Source organism: Uranotaenia lowii, chromosome 3 (genome assembly GCF_029784155.1).
Source record: "Uranotaenia lowii strain MFRU-FL chromosome 3, ASM2978415v1, whole genome shotgun sequence".
NCBI lineage: Eukaryota > Metazoa > Arthropoda > Insecta > Diptera > Culicidae > Uranotaenia > Uranotaenia lowii.
Window position 1 is genome coordinate 302,395,690 of NC_073693.1, and position 16,816 is coordinate 302,412,505.

Sequence of the window (16,816 nt, forward strand, 5' to 3'; positions counted from 1 at the left end):
TGTACTAGAAGCACGTGAGAATGGGAAGATAGCTTTATTTTCTAGCTTTTTCTAGCTGTTTTCAACCTCAGGAAGACATATTGAGTCCTCACAAAATTTCATGTATACTTTTGGCTTAATCTTCAATGGTAAAAATTGTGTTGAAGTTTGGAAGAAAGCTCAAAATTTTAATTTGCATTAACACTCGTGCTGAGCTTCCATAAGCGCATTATTAAAAGTTTTGCCTCGAACAAAATAATTAAATTCAAGCCCGAACTCTTTCCGGTTGGCGAAACGTATTACAAAGCTTGTCACAAGTTGAATTAAACGATCCGGGCAAATGAATACAAGCGCAGTAAGTTTTTGAGTAAGTTTTGTTCACGATACAAGGCACATACACTGAAATGTTCATTCTGATCTAACACAATACGGCAGGGAGCTGTTCTGTAATGTGAAATACTGTGTCTCCAGTGAAGTTTGTTTTCCAGAGAACAAGTTTCCCATCGTTTCAAGCGAAACTTTTGCCTTTCGAAATCTGTTTTTCCCGCTTCCGCTTGCATGCACGCCGTGATTGCAGGCGCATTGTTTCTAACATGTTTTCTACTGAGAGCCTTCTTATTTACAAGATTGAATAAACCAATTTTCCATTCATTTGACATCGAAGTGTCTCGAAAGATAAATCACACTTTGGGGAGGATTGACTTGTTCCCATAATAACTTTGCTATTTCTGTCACCAAAAATTCCCAAACATTGTCTAATAAGAATATTATAATTGAGTTGTTTGCTTTTGTAAACAGATACTTAAAGTAGAAACTTTGAAGTCTTTTCTGAACTTAAAAGTACAACTAACGTTACAAATGCTTTCTATAACGCTAAAAAAAAAGGAAAACTTGTTGGACGCGGTAATCTGCATGGTCCACAGATTGACGGATGTACAAGCTAAGCCTTGGATCTTGGGTAAAATTTCAAGAACCGATTTGAATCAGTTTTTTGTTTTTGGTTGAGCCACCAAGGGCACCAGTTTGTAGCAGTATCGATTTGCGGAAACTTATTTTGATTAAACACCCTTAGTACTCAAAAAATTGTTTATTGATTATTGTTTATTGTATAAAAATCAACGGATCAAATTTTGATCCTAATGATAACTTAATTAGTGATTAAAGGTTACATATAAAATTAAAATAAATCTAAGTTTCTCTTGACTTGTTCAATATGTTTTCTACGGAAAACATTTCTTGGGAACGCCAAAGTCAAAGTACTCCGAAAAACAGTTGAAGGTTTTACAGGATGCCTATAAGAGCGCTGTTAGCCCCATAGTTATTCAGCCGAACGGGAACGTAGAGTTGCAGATTCTGGTTTTTTCAATCCTCGCGGTCGCACGTTGAAAGGAATAGCTTCCAGCAGCACGGGACAGTCAATCCTCGATGTAAGGAGATCCGCAACGATCAAAGCACGTGTAGCGTTTTTTTCGCACTTGAAACGGGGTCTAAGTTTATCAGCCGGCAATGATTCTCATAACTGGGCAAACGAAAAGGATCTAGCCAGTTCAAGTGTCGAAGGGCATTTCGCATGAAGCGCCGCTGGATAGCATCGATTCGTTCAACTCCATTCTGGTAGAAAGGGCACCAGACAGCAGAAGTCTACTTAAGAACGGAACGGTCTATGCTACAATATAAGCTTTTTAAGCAGTACACATCTTTTGAATTCTTTAGCCACGCGAAGCAAAAAAACCAAGATTTCTGGAGGTTTTGTCTACAACGTAGTTCGTGTGAATCTGAAACTCAAGCCGTTGATCGAGAATAATACCGAGATCATTGATTTGGTCAACCCGGGAGAATATTTCATCCCCGAGAATGTACTCAGCATGAAGAGGGTGCCCGCTTGCGAGAAAAAGATATAAATCAAGCATTTACTGTGATTTAGCGGCAAACAGTTGTTGTCGCACCAGTCAGTAAAATGTAAATGTAAAATGTTGAACTGCCTTTGCAGGAAATCGATGTCGTCTTTACCATTGATGGTGTGATACAGTTTCAAATCATCGGCATAAAGCGAGTTTTGGGCCATCCAGAAGCGAGAGAACATCATTGAAATAGATGACGAAAATTATTGGTCCTAAATGGTTCCCTTGCGGCACTCCGGAAGAGCCGAGAAACTGTCTCGAGAAGGATTCTCCAGTATGAACGGACAACTGTTCGTCCCGTTAGGTAACTTCGAAACCACTCCAGTAAAGATCCACATAATCCCAAGCGAGTGATTCACTTTATCAAATGCAGCAGACAAATCTGTGTAAATAGCATCGGTTTGTGTCTTCATGGCATAGCTTCCTTGTACAAAAAAATTTGAACGTCAATAAATTTGTAGTAGTTGATCGTTTAGGCAACCTTGCTGATCGTTTGAAAAGTGGTGCTCGCAGAATGAAAAAGTGGGATCCAAAACACCCAGCTCAAACAGTTTTACAATAGCACACAGAGCTGAGATGCAACGGTAATTGTTAATATCTCCCTTTTTGTAAACAGGAAACATATGTGCTTCTTTCCACACAAAGCGGGGAAGATTGCGCCGTCCAGTGATGCTTGAGAGATATGCCTGATAGGTGTTAGCAGATGAGTCATGAACTGTATCGATAATTGTATCGATAAAGTATCGATTTTTCCATCAATTTCGCTTGAGCACCCCTAACACGCTCTCAGTTATTTTTAGAATGCCACTACTCAGAGAATTTGCACTTCGCCACACCAGTCCCCACCGCTCAAGAGAATTCCAGGTATGATCGCTCTGCGCATGTTTGGATGAAATCTGTAATCACCAGTCGATTGGTAGGCACCCGGTCACTAACCTCATCACGAGGATAGTATGATTGTATTGGTGTACCGGATTTTCGATATCGCTCCACCTGAACTTACACCCGAGAACGAACTCTCGGATGGATGAAAGGGAAAGGTTTAGGTAAGAAGACATTTTCTTCGGGAAATTTCGGAATCATTAGCTCACTAATAATTACGCAATTCCGGTCCCGAAGATCAAAAGCTCATTTTATCTGACAACTAATTCGATTCCTTTGGCGACCAACGTGGGCGGAAATAGAAAATTAACCGACGTTTAAAAAAAGGAATATTGGTTTGTCAATATTGTGCATCAAATTGCTGGAGGTACCGATCTACCTACAACCTGAACACGACGAGAGCTTTAAACTCGAATGCATAGCATTCGTCTGGTAAGTTTCAATTTGCTTCCACGAACGAATATATCTCCTGTAGTTCGTGCTCAGGAAAAAGCAAGCGCCGATATAGTCTAGCGGATAGGCTGGCACGAGTCTGGTCTTGGTATGCAAGGCGTACTGGGCTCGATTCCCGGTATCGGCAAGAAAACTTTTGGGTTCAAATCGCATAAGTGGCCGACAAGTAAGATGTGTTTTCTCTTGCAACTGACTATGTAATAAGAATGTTCAATCAGTTACAGCTCGGGAAAACAGTTCCCTTGCTTAAACTTCTATCGTGGGAAGGAAAAACTTGGGAAAGTAAGTTCCACCAATGAAGAGAAGCGCAAGTGAGTGCCTTATGAGCGGATAGAATAACTGTTTGTGCCCTAGCTATTCTTTGGGTACGACGGTGCAATTGCTGGTACATTTCCCAACCATCATCAACCCTTATTTAACTTCCGTATTCCTTTTCGGATCTTGTTTGAACAACCCGCTCTGAGGTCGGGAGTCTAACCGAGCAATCTACCTCGACGAGTGGTCCTCATATGAGGGGGCGCGTAAACCACTGCTTTCATTGAAAGCGGAAGTAATAATTGGAGAAGCTTGATGCGCAAGCGTGAAATCGCGTAGCTGGCCAGGTAGGTATATACACGGATGCCGGAATACCTGTAAGTAAACTAGCCCACTTGATTGACTCGTTCTTCCAAAATATACCTTACATCAACACATTCGTGCACCCATGGTGGATAACCGTGTTCGTGCTCAGGCAAAAGCTTCCTGAGAACGAACGGCATGTGAGAATATGAGATGGTGTGCATCGACCACGTCGCAGTGTCGTTTTTCCTTTGTCAGAGCAATCTGTGCTTACGATTATAGCGTTGAGCGTAGGTTTCGACTTACAATCGCTATCATAGCATACGATGTGAGAATCAAGTCCCCTTTAACTCCAATTTTTTAAACCGGTTCGGTTGAAAGCTGAACTGGGAATCGAATCAAACTTCAACTTAACAATTTTGTCGTCTTATTTGGTCAATTTTGCATTTTTGTCATTATGGTAATTTTTTTCATTTTATCGAAGGCTTCTATGCAAATTGAAAAGTGGTGAAATTGGCTAACGTGCCGTTGTACTGAAGCGGAGATTGCAGGTTCAAGTCATGCCGGTGAGCAGCGTTACCACATATACAGATTTTTCTGTAATAATACAGATTTTTTATAATTTTATCAACCAAGAATCTGTATATACAGATTACAGATTATGGGGAATTTGTACAGATTTTATACAGATTTTCTGCAAATCAAAAAATCTCAAGATATTTTGATTAGACTTTGAGTTAATCTATAATAATTCACTTCAATGATCCGTCGTCCTAGCTAACTTTCATTGTCACACCTAAAAATTTGGAAAATCTTCAAGATCGAAGATCGGAACAGTAACAATACAGCGCTTTAGCCAAGTTGGATCTTTGTTTGTTTGTTGGATCATTGGTCTTAGGCATAAGTCGTGTAATATATGTATGTGCATGTAAATAAAAAAAAAATACAGCGCTTTTTGCTACAAGCAAGGGTTTAAAAACAGTTTTAAACTTGTGTATAAGAATCAAATATGTTCCAAGATCAGTCTTTACAATACACAAAATCTAACTATCAATGCTAGTTTAGTACCATCGAATTATTTCACCGGCTGTGGACATTTTCCTCGAAGTATACTTTGAATACAACATAGTACAGAAACTGGTTTACAACAGAGACTTTTGCCCAAATTTTCTAATCTAAAGTGATTGTTAAAACAAGAAAGTACATAGGTCTATTTTATATTTAAAGAAATATGTCGAATCAAAACTTTTCATGACCTTATACTGCCTGTTGCACTGAAAGTAGATTGTATCCCATTTACCCGAAAACCATTGACCAGAATGACTTTTCCCCAGAATGCCAAATACCCGAAATCAAACCCCAGAATGAACCATTTCCCAGAAAAAATTTCCCCAGAATGCACCATTTACCAGAATTTTTTTTTCCTAGAATGGAACATTTCCTAGAGCTATTTTCCCCAGAATAAAACATTTCACAGAATGGCACAAATCCCAGATTATTTCCTCTAGAATTTATTTTTTTAATTTTTATGCTGTTAAATGTGATGAATTCTTCTCACGCTGCGCTTTCGAACTCGAAGGAAATATTGTCCTTCACGCGGTCGCGTGGCGGACGGGGCTAAGGGATCACCCCTAGCTTTCACGCAAACCTAGGAAGTCCCGGCAGACCTAGACCAATGTAATGGGGCCGCCGCTTCCGACGGCGGGTCGGCGGCCGCCTCGGATTTGGGAGCTTCGGCGGCTTTGTGTCACCTCAGCCCCTTCATTCTCGTTGATTGCGGCTTTGCCGCAAAAGAATTAAGTTATGAAACCTCATTTTTTTGTAACAATTCCTTCTTTTTATTAATTTCTAGTAAGGATAAATGTTTTCAGTTTTCTGGGAAATGTTTCTTCTGGCGAAAAATTTTCTGGTAATCGATTCATTCTGGTATAAAAATTTCTGGGAAATGGTACATTCTGGCGAAAATTTTTCTGGGGAAAGGTTCGTCTGGGGACAAAAATTCTGGGGAATGGTTTTTCTGGCGATTGAAATTTTGGGGATTTTTAATTCTGGGCAATGGATTTCGGGTAAATGGAGTACAACCCTGAAAGTATGATTTCTTTCAGTCGCAGAGATTTGCAGTCCCAGTAATTCGAAAAAAAGTTTTTCTAACTGGTAGAAAAAGCTAATGAAGTGGCACCCCCCGCAGCACTTAAATTGAATAAAAATCTGAAGAATAATAAAAAAAAACAATTAAATAACAAATCATGTTGTTTTTATATCCAAATTAATGATAAGAAGTTTAACTGCAACCTCCCGTTTGCCTAAATTGAACTATTTTGCCATTTTCACACATTTTCCCGTTTTAAAGGCTTTTTGCATAATGTGTGAAACGATCACATTTCGTTTCCTTAAGCAGTTTATCCCATTAGTGTGCAGCAGTACCTTTACACATTTAATGTGTTGGTCTACTTATTTCCAAAATGTGTGAAATTTCACACACCAATGTGTCAAACATTTTGTCAGTGTAGAAAAAGTAATCTTTCGGCAGCGTTAGTATTTGGGATAAAAAAAAATTAGATACAGATTTCAATATAGATTTTTGAGATTTTTTACAGATTTAAAAATACAGATTTAAGTGTGGTAACACTGCCGGTGAGCCGTTGTATCTTTTTCGAAAAATGTATGATATTTACGGCTTTTATTCTTTCGTTCTTTGATACCTCATGTTTCTCTAATTCTTTCCATCACCTACGAAAAGGCTTTTAAGAATTTTTCAGAATAACTTTAAACTTCGTGTCGTGAATTCAGTACACTACCCAGATCTGTTTTAACTGAGTGAGTTCATGTCACAACTTTAAAGAGGCATAACTTTGTTCTTAGTTGTTCATCTAAAAGCTATAAACATCAAATTATGGAAAATTGTTTTCTCTACAACTTATTTGAAGACACCAATATTCTATTTCCACAGAGAGAGCAGGAAATCCAAGTGATATGTAATGAAGTCAAAAAAAGTCAATTCTAGCGTGAATTCACGTCACAAAATTAAACGATCACAACACAAATAACTTAAACCTTTTAATGACCAAATTATAAACATTTTGAAGAAAATTCAATTTTTGACCGTTTTCTACTACATTTTTTGTTTTTAACCAAATTGGTTGACTTCTAGAATGATAACAGTTCCTAAAAGTCCGGAAAAGCGATTTCACGTCACGGTGGAATGTGTCATTCAAAGTTTCAGAAAAGTAAACAATTTCCTATTTCACTGCATTGAATCATTTTCCTAACTAAGTCACTGATCTCCTTTAAAATCAACGCAATTTTGCGATCCGATTGATAAATTCAACTTTTCCGTGATTATTACTGCCAAAAGTTCAACAATATTGTTTTGTGCCCTTTCGCTTTCTCATTTTGTTTATTCGCCAAATATGTGCGCGCTTGCGAATTCCAAGATCTTCGCCTTTTGGATCACTAGTTACAAAAGCAATTTTAACCCTCATCCGCATTAGATTTCATTACCCTAATCAGCACTAGGAGTGTCAATTTGACACCACAAGCTCAAATCGTTATAACTTTTGGCATGTTAAACCGATTTAAACAAAACTTACATCAAAAGAAACCTTGTAATGTCAGTCAAATATGTTTAGAACATTATATACAGCTAAAGTTACAAGTTTTCTCGTTATTCAGAAAAAAAGAAAAAAAATCCTAAAAAAAACATGCCTCACGAAAAGTCCTGTAGTTCATATATTACACGTCCAAAAAAATATTTGCCTTATGCATATGAAAGCTGAAGTTAATGCCTACATCATGATGACAAGAAATTTTTTTTTAAATTTAAAAATCTAAAGACAGCAAAATGTGTGAATTTTAATAAAGTTTGTTGTCATATTTTTTTCTAAAACTCTACCATCGCTCAAACAGTATTTACTAGCAATCGAATGAAAAGTAGGTTTTTTAGACCACTTTTTTTTACTTTTTGTGACCATTTCATTAAAAAAAATTTAATTTCATGGCTTCATGATGTAGGCATTAACTTCAGCTTTCATATGCATAAGGCTAATTTTTTTTGGACGAGTAATATATGAATTGCAGCACTTTTCGTGAGGCATGTTTTTTCGGATTTTTTTTTTTCTTTAATGCTGAATAACGAGAAAACTTGTAACTTTAGCTGTAAATAATGTTCTAAACATATTTTACTGACATTACAAGGTTTCTATTAATAAAAGTTTTATATTAAGTTCATAATAATTCAAACGACTTAAATAGATTTTTCTTTTGAGTGTCAAAATGACACCCAAAGTCGGAAAAGGGAGTTTTTTTGTCCAGGCTTCCAGTGTTCGTCCATAAAAAAAGTAAAGATGCAATATTGAAGAACTTTTGAATTCATTTAGGGTCCCCGCAGAAATTTTTGTATTTTGAAGGTTCTGAAAAAAGTTACAAGCCTTCAAACTGGCAATGGTGTCAAAACGACACCATAATGCGGATGAGGGTTAAGGCAAATATCGGCTTGAAAACGGATCAAAGTGAACACATAAATAAGCACATTAGTACATTTTACCATTAAAAAATCACTATTCGTTGCGTTTTCTCGTCCTGGAAAATAAATTTAAAAAAGTGCAATGCCCTTTTCCATTTCCGAAAGACTATTGGCCTTTTTGATCGCTACGAAATTTTGAGGGAATAAAACATTAAAGATGAAAACAAAACAAACATTTCTTTTCGCCTCCTGGATTAATTAGGCGAAAGAGCATCGTGGCTACACATTCATAAAAAATGCTATTTGCCATATTAAAAAAAATGCAATAAAACTATCAAAAATCATAAAATATCAAAGAGGTACATATTTTCAGATGCATAACAGAAAGTTTACGAGCTTTATGCAAGAACCTGGATTTGTTTACACTTGATGCATTGGCCCTTTTCAAAAATCGATACCGATTTTTTCGGCTTGTTTTAATGATAGCGATTAAAATTTAGACTCTTTTTTCTTCTTTTTTTTTCAGGGATTTCCATCCTGTGGGGATGAAAAATTTTAGACATGTTTCTGGATTTAGTAAGTTATTTCGTCTGAAATAAAATACAAAGGACAATTAATAATATTTTACGACGGCGACAAATAATGGAAAAAATAAACGAATTCCAGGACTCTTTCCTGCTTACGTTTGTGGATTTCGACAAGGGGTGTCAGGTGTCCTGATTTTTCAGGATTATTCCTGATTTTCGAGAGGCCGTTCTGATTTTTTTAAAACGCTTGAACTGTCCTGATTTTCGAAAAATGGCTTTTAAAATACCCTGATTTGTTCTGATTTTATTGTTAAATGATGAGAACATCAAACAAATTTTTAGTAAAATAGCTTAAACAGTTTAATCGATGCTTCAAATGATATTCAACTGGTGTTTTTCGATATTAAATGCAGGCCAGCCAAGGCTTTTCTAGCTTCAGTTGCATAATTTGAGGCAAGAAACGAAGTCTTCATCATCTGCATTTCGCCTAAAGTTATGCAATCAAAGCAGAGTTGCATGCAGCTTAAAAATTATTTGCTTGAACTGCAACAGCAATCACAATACTCTCTTTGGCTGAGTTTTCAATTAGTTTGTTAAAAGCTCTACGACAAAAGCTGTGATTGATTGGAATCGATTTTGACAGTTCTTTTGTATGGATTGGATTTTTGTGTTTCAGACGTCGCTTCTCTTTTAATTAGGTTCAGCAGTGTTAACACCGCCGAACTTTTACGAAACGATTACATGAATAAATTTTAGCTTCTAAGGTTTCTGTGGGAAAACCGAATATTTTGTTCTGAAAAATTCACATTGTCATAATCTTTTCATGGAGCTGAGCCTGCTAATGATTGTGGTGCCAATTTATGATTTCTTAAAGGAAATTTTCCTCTGAAATTCTTTGTCGGAGATCGAATCTTCATATCTTTTTAGACAAAAATGTTATTAGCGAAAATTTACCCGGCTCGGCTTCACGGATGAAATAAAAATGATATTGATTTCACCGAAAAAAATATTCAAATTTTCCATTCAAACCTGTAAAAAATCATAGATGAGTTTTGAACAAAAGGAAGCTTTTTAGACCTCTGAGTTTGAGAAATTAAAAAATGACACCAAATCGATTCAGTCTATTGCTGCACACAATATACTTGTGCATCTTAAAAAATATTCTTAAACGAATGAAATATCGAAGAATAATTAGCATTTCAACGCCTCTCAAGTATGATTAGACCATTACTACTGAACAGCCAGAACTTCGTTTCACGTGTATCGCAATAATCCGTGATAAAATTAAGCTGAGCATAATCATTCAGTAGAACAAGTTCCCTGCAAAATTACGTTCAGCTGTCTAAACAATTTCAACACTTCATCATGCACGACGACGGCAACGGCAGAAGCAGCAAGTAGTAGTTACACTAATCCGCTTTACGAAATGTAAGGATGTTCGTTCAAGAAATGCACCGTCACCCACCACCCACATCCAACTTTTGCCGAGGCACGTTTTCTTATTCGTCACGAAATCCCACCAGTTTTCAAGTGTGGCTCAGACACAAAATCCTCCCCGGGTGTTCCTGATCTGAAACAACTTGCACGATGCAAAACTATCATGTTAAATTGGGATAAAACTGTCTTGTGCATGTTGACGGCGCACTTCCGCACTTCTTCTTCCTGGTTCAGTGTTCTCAAGTAAGAAGCCGGAAAAGCGTATCAACTTAGGTTTATTTAAATGGTACAAAAATGTTGACTGACTGTAAAGCTCGTCATAACTTTTTTAAAGTGGGATTTCTAGCGGTTGCAGCAACAAGTGCAAGTGTTTTGACTTTCCTTTCCGAGACGCAAAACATCATAACTTTTCCCACTGTACGCCAAAGAACCGCGCTAATGCCACCCATCGGAGAAAATGTTGCATGCTTTCTTCCAAGGCAGTTGAACTATAGATTTCGTCAGAACGAACGCTTCGAAAACAGGCGGCAGTGTGGAGGCACTTAGTCTCTAAAACACTGTTGAAAATAGTTTCCCGAAGCAAGGGAGCATGACATGTGTTGCATTTCTGGGTAAAACTTCTTTCAGCCCATTCATCGTTTCCCAGGCACCTTGTTCCGGTTGCCTTCTACATGTCGGAGGAAACTACTTCCGCCATCAGTAGCAGGAGGCGCTAAACGAGATTTTCCAAAGAAAGCAATCTAAACCCATTTTCTGCTGGTGGACTGCAGTCGAAAAGGGACGACATAAAGCACCAGGGCTAGTCGGCTAGCCGGCTAGCTAGATTTCTAAGTGCTTGTAAATCAGGCATCACTTGTCCGAACATAAATCATAGTAGTCCGAGGAAAGACGGTAAAGTTAGGTGAGAGGTGACGGAGCAAAACAACTTTCAAACAACTATCAATTTACAGATGGAGTTTAATTATTCGCAATTAATCCCAGGCGGCGGATAAACTTCTTGACCAAAACAACCGATTGATAGTGGAAGGTCTATTCTGAGCTTTTGATTCGAAATGAAACACCTGATACAATCTGTTAACATCGTTTGAATGTAAACAAATCAGCATCTCATTTTTAATACATTCAAATTCAATTTAAAAAAAAAGGATTTATAAAATTAACTCCAATCAAAACACTAAAATTAGAAAAAAAAGACCGACAACAGACGACACACGACAGACGACAGACGACAGACGACAGACGACAGACGACAGACGACAGACGACAGACGACAGACGACAGACGACAGACGACAGACGACAGACGACAGACGACAGACGACAGACGACAGACGACAGACGACAGACGACAGACGACAGACGACAGACGACAGACGACAGACGACAGACGACAGACGACAGACGACAGACGACAGACGACAGACGACAGACGACAGACGACAGACGACAGACGACAGACGACAGACGACAGACGACAGACGACAGACGACAGACGACAGACGACAGACGACAGACGACAGACGACAGACGACAGACGACAGACGACAGACGACAGACGACAGACGACAGAAGACAGTAAACAGAAGACAGTAAACAGAAGACAGAAGACAGAAGACAGAATGCAGAAGACAGAAGACAGATGACAGAAGACAGAAGACAGAAAACAGAAGACAGAAGACAGAAGACAGAAGAGACAGAAGACAGAAGAGACAGATGTGACAGAAGAGACAGAAGAGACATAAGAGACAGAAGAGACAGAAGAGACATAAGAGACAGTAGAGACAGAAAAGACAGAAGAGACAGAAGAGACAGAAGAGACAAAAGAGACAGAAGACAGAAGAGACAGAAGAGACAGAAGAGACAGAAAAGACAGAAAAGGCAGAAGAGACAGAAGAGACATAAGAGACAGAAGAGACGTATGGATAGAAGATAGAAGAGACGCAAGAGACAGAAGAGACGGAAGAGACAGAAAAAACAGAAGAGACAGAAGAAACAGAAGAGACAGAAGAGACAGAAGAGACAAAAGAGACAGAAGAGAAAAAAGAGACAAAAGAAACAAAAGAGACCGAAGAGACAGAAGAGAATGAAGAGATAGAAAAGACAGAAGAGACAGAAGAGACAGAAGAGACAGAAGAGACAGAAGAGACAGAAGCTGCATAAGAGACAGAAGAGACAGAAGAGAAAAAAGAGACAAAAAAGAAAAAAGAGAAAAAAGAGACAGAAGAGACAGAAGAGACAGAAGAGACAGAAGAGACAGAAGAGACAGAAGAGACAGAAGAAACAGAAGAAACAGAAGAGACAGAAGAGACAGAAGAGACAGAGGAGACATAAGAGACAGAAAAGACAGATAAGACATAAGTGACAGAAGAGACAGAAGAGACAGAAGAGAAAAAAGAGACAAAAGAGACAAAAGAGAAAAAAGAGACAGAACTGAGAGAAGAGACAGAAGAGACAGAAGAGATAAAAGAGGCAAAAGAGACAGAAGAGACATAAGAGACATAAGAGACAGAAGAAGCAGAAGAGACGGAAGAGACGTAAAATTCAGAAGAGACAGAAGAAACAGAAACAGAAGAGACAGAAGAGAAAAAAGATACAGAAGAGACAAAAGAGAAAAAAGAAACAGAAGAGACAGAAGAGAAAAAATAGACAAAAGAGACAAAAAAAGAAACAGAAGAGACATAAGAGACGTCATAAGAGACGGAAGATTCAAAAGAGACAGAAGAGACAGAAGAAGCAGGCAGAAGAGACAGAAGAGACAGAAGAGACAGAAGAAACATAAGAGACAGAAGAGACAGAAGAGACATAAGAGACAGAAGAGACAGAAGAGACAGAAGAGACAGAAGAGACAGAAGAGACAGAAGAGACAGAAGAGACATAAGAGACAGAAGAAACAGAAGAGAAAGAAGAGGCAGACGATACAGAATAGACAGACGAGACAGGAGAGAGAGAAGAATAAAAAGAGAAAGAAGAGAAAAAAAGACAGAAGAGACAGAAGAGACAGAAGAGAAAAAATAGACAAAAGAGACAAAAAAAGAAACAGCAGAGACATAAGAGACAGAAGAGAAGGAAGAGACGGAAGAGACGGAAGATTCAGAAGAGACAGAAGACACAGAAGAGGCAGAAGAGACAGAAGAGACAGAAGAGACAGAAGAGAAAGAAGACACAGAAGAGACAGAAGAGACAGAAGAGACAGAAGAGACAGAAGAGACAGAAGAGAAAGAAGAGACAGACGAGACAGAAGAGAGAGAAGAAAAAAAAGAGAAAGAAGAGAAAAAAGACAGAAGAGACAGAAGAGACAGTAGACACAGAAGAGACAGAAAAGACTAAAAAGACAAAAAAGACAGAAGAGACAAAAGAGACAAATGAAAACGAAGAAAAAAAGAGAAAGAAGAGACAGAAGAGATAGAAGAGACAGAAGACAGTTTTTCTGGTGTTTTGTAAATATCCTTAACAATTTCAAATGTTTCATTCTGTAATTCAATTTCGATAAATATATTTTATACATAGATAAAATTTATGAAACTTTACTTTTTCTATCTTTTTCAAAGTTTTAAACGAAATGGTTGTATCTACTGTGTTTTACAACTTAATTAAACGTTGAAATACTTTGATATTTTAATTTTTCTTAGTAATAAGATAGTAGACAAAACATATTTCAAGCAAACATTTTCCAACTTTATATATTTTAAGGCCATTAAATCTCTCTTAAACAATCTTCGAATAACATCTCCCCAGTTTGATGATAACAGAAACTAATGAAACGCAAAAACCAATCAACGAAAGTTTTGTATTAGGTAGCTGTTTCCTCTCACACAAAACCTAAAAACAAAAGTGAAAGTAATCACAAATGACAACTAATGGATCCCTCAGATTCGAATTAGATTTCATCGTTCTGTTCGTAAAAACAAATCGTTACCTCCCCCCGGAAGAACAAATCTGGAACCGAAACGTTCCAGGCAGACAGACTGGACTCAGGTTCGGGAAAGTTTGTTGCTAACGTGGGAGGAAACAAATAGATGGTGATGCTAAACTTTCGCATCATCCCTTAGCACGCCCCCAGCTTTTGGAACAAATTAAACACACACTCGTTCTTTCGTTTCGTTCGATTTTGCACGGCGTAGAATGAGTGTGAAATAAATGTTTTGAAACTCGGGGCGGCCGAGAAGTTTCTTAAATTTATTACTGATGGTTTTTGACGGTTTGGTGGATGATTTTATTTTTTCCGGTTTTCTCAGGAAATGTGTTTCGGTAGAGGCTGGACCAAAGTTGGACATCAGCACGAATTAATCCGAACAAAAAGTTATGTAGGAGATGAAGTGAAATTATGTTTGTGCGAATTTTGAACAAATAAATTAATAAATAATTTAGTTCAAATTGATTTTATTTGTAAATTTTCAACAACATAATTTAAATAAGAACGTTTTTATGGCAATTTTTGGTTTTGAGGACTTCCGTAAATTGAGGTAAGCTTAGGTTAGTAGAGCAATCCTGCGGGATGATATCCGGCCAAACTGGTGTAGCCCAGGGCTGGTGCCACGGCTCCCACTGTTGATCCCAGATGAGGATAGGTTTGGACCACCTTCTGGTAGGTGGTAGTTCCGGGGTGGACCAACTTTCCGTATCCGGCAGCTGCCGATGCCACTGGGATTCCCGAGCCGTATCCGAGACCTCCATATCCGGTCTGGTAGCTGGTGGTGTATCCGGTGGTCACTGGATGATAGATTCCGCTGTAGCCCAGTCTGTCCAGGCCAAGGTTGGTGTATCCTAGAGTGTTTTCAATAGTAAATATTGAAAAAAGTGTAAATGCTTTATTTTTTAAGTGTCCATATTTTATCCAGATACTTACCAGCACTCACAGGAAGTCCATGATAGCCAGCGGATTTGACGACGGTAGTGGAAGCAGCTACTGGGGCAGCCACAGCAACCGGGTGATGGTGAAGGGCAGTGTAGTCGTAGGTTAGCCCGGTGGTGTCTACCAGTCCGATGGCTCGTTTGTCGTTTCGCCTAGCGGCGGCGCTGGAATCTTGGAATGCTGCTGGAGCAACTCCATCTTCGGCATTGATGGCATTGGCGGCCAAAGCCACTCCAAAAAGCGAGATGATGACCTGAGAAAAGTTGAGAAAAATAACTCAGTTAGTTTCAAACCAATTGGTCTTAAAAGTCTACCACATCAAAAGTTAAATAAAAACTCTAAAAAAGTTAGATACGATCGTAAAATAAATAAAGGGTTACTGTTATTATTATGTAGAAGCCTAAGAATTGATCTCAAAAAAATAATTACAGATATCACACGATTTTTATCAAATGACTGGCAGACCCGGTAAGCTTTATTTTACCTTAAACTTAACAAATCGTTAAAATTATAAATGTTCAACTCCATCTACACGTCTCTAACTTCATCGCAAACAACTTTGAGGTAGCATTCCTAATGTTGAATAAAGAAATTTGTCTAACAAACGTGTCGTAATTTTACAAATCTCAACAAAGAGACCCACTTAGACACGTCTGTCGTTCACAAAAATGGATCAATGACTGACTTGGATTTGTTTGTTTGCCTGGTGTTGCAAAAATTACAAATGTTGCCATAGAAATTAATTTTATTTTATATATATTCAGTGATGCTGAGTACAACCATAACTTTTTTTTATTTTGATTTATCTCTACATTCCTTCTCACCTTTATTTCCAATTAAAAAATCCGTCTTTTCTCACCAGAAGGCTAAATTAAAACAATCGGCAGCAGCAGCCTTAAAAATCTGCGAATCTACAGCCAATCTGCCTTTTTCCACCGGAAGGCCAAATCAAAACAGTCAGCAGCGGAAGCTTAAAAATCTGCGCTTCTAAATCTAATCCGTATTATTCCATCGGAAGGCCAAATCAAAACAATCAGCGGCAGCAGACTTAAAAATCTGCACTTCCTAAGCCAATTTCGTCATATTCCACCGGAAGGCTTAATCAAAACAACAACAGCAGCAGCCTTAAGAATCTTCTAAAGCCAATCCGTCTTTTTCCACCGGATAGCCAAATCAAAACAATCAGCAGCAGCAGCCCTAAAAATCTGCGCTTCTAAAGCCAATCCGTCTTTTTCCTCCAGAAGGCAAAATCAAAACAATCAGCAGCAGCAGCCTTAAAAATCTGCGCATTTAAAGCCAATTCCATCTTATTCTTCTGGAAGGTCAAATCCAAACAAACAATCAGCAGCTGCAGCTTTAAAAATCTGCGTTTCTAAAGCCAATCCGTCTTATTCCACCAGATGGCCAAATCAAAACAATCAATAGCTGCAGCCTTTAAAATCTGCGCATCTAAAGCCTATTATGTCTTATTCCTCCAGAAGGCTAAATCAAAACAATCAGCAGCAGCAGCCTTAAAAATCTGCGCTTTTGGAGCCAATCCGTCTTATTCCACGGAGAGACCACATCATAACAATCAGCAGCAGTAGTCTTTAAAATCTGCGCTTCTGAAGCCAATCCGTCTTTTTCCACCGGAAGGCCAAATCAAAACAATCAGCAGCAGCAGCCTTAAAAATCTGTGTTTCTAAAGCCAATCCGTGTTATTCCACTGGAAGGTCAAATCCAAAAAAATAATCAGCAGGAACAGCCTTAAAATTCTGCGCTTCTAA

At 38.2% G+C, this 16,816-nt stretch overlaps 2 protein-coding genes across 4 annotated transcripts in view; one reads left to right on the top strand and one right to left on the bottom strand.

Annotated features, from left to right (window-relative positions):
- Window positions 1-2,096: 2,096 nt before the first annotated feature.
- LOC129753669 (putative uncharacterized protein DDB_G0281733) lies at window positions 2,097-13,938 on the top strand. Its single transcript, XM_055749511.1, is given in 6 exon segments — window positions 2,097-2,204; window positions 3,185-3,303; window positions 3,434-3,497; window positions 7,417-7,476; window positions 12,250-12,667; window positions 13,934-13,938. Coding segments are annotated over 6 exon segments (774 nt in total).
- A 692-nt stretch (window positions 13,939-14,630) lies between these two features.
- The window catches only part of LOC129755280 (uncharacterized), a 44,094-nt gene continuing 41,908 nt past the window's right edge, over window positions 14,631-16,816 (bottom strand). For all 3 annotated transcript variants that reach the window (XM_055751700.1, XM_055751701.1, XM_055751702.1), the window contains exons 3-4: window positions 15,045-15,303; window positions 14,631-14,962 (exon numbers count right to left, since the gene is read on the bottom strand). In XM_055751700.1, coding sequence (XP_055607675.1) covers window positions 14,673-14,962; window positions 15,045-15,303 — 549 coding nt within the window. In that variant the 3' untranslated portion in view covers window positions 14,631-14,672. The remainder of the gene's footprint in view (window positions 14,963-15,044; window positions 15,304-16,816) is intronic.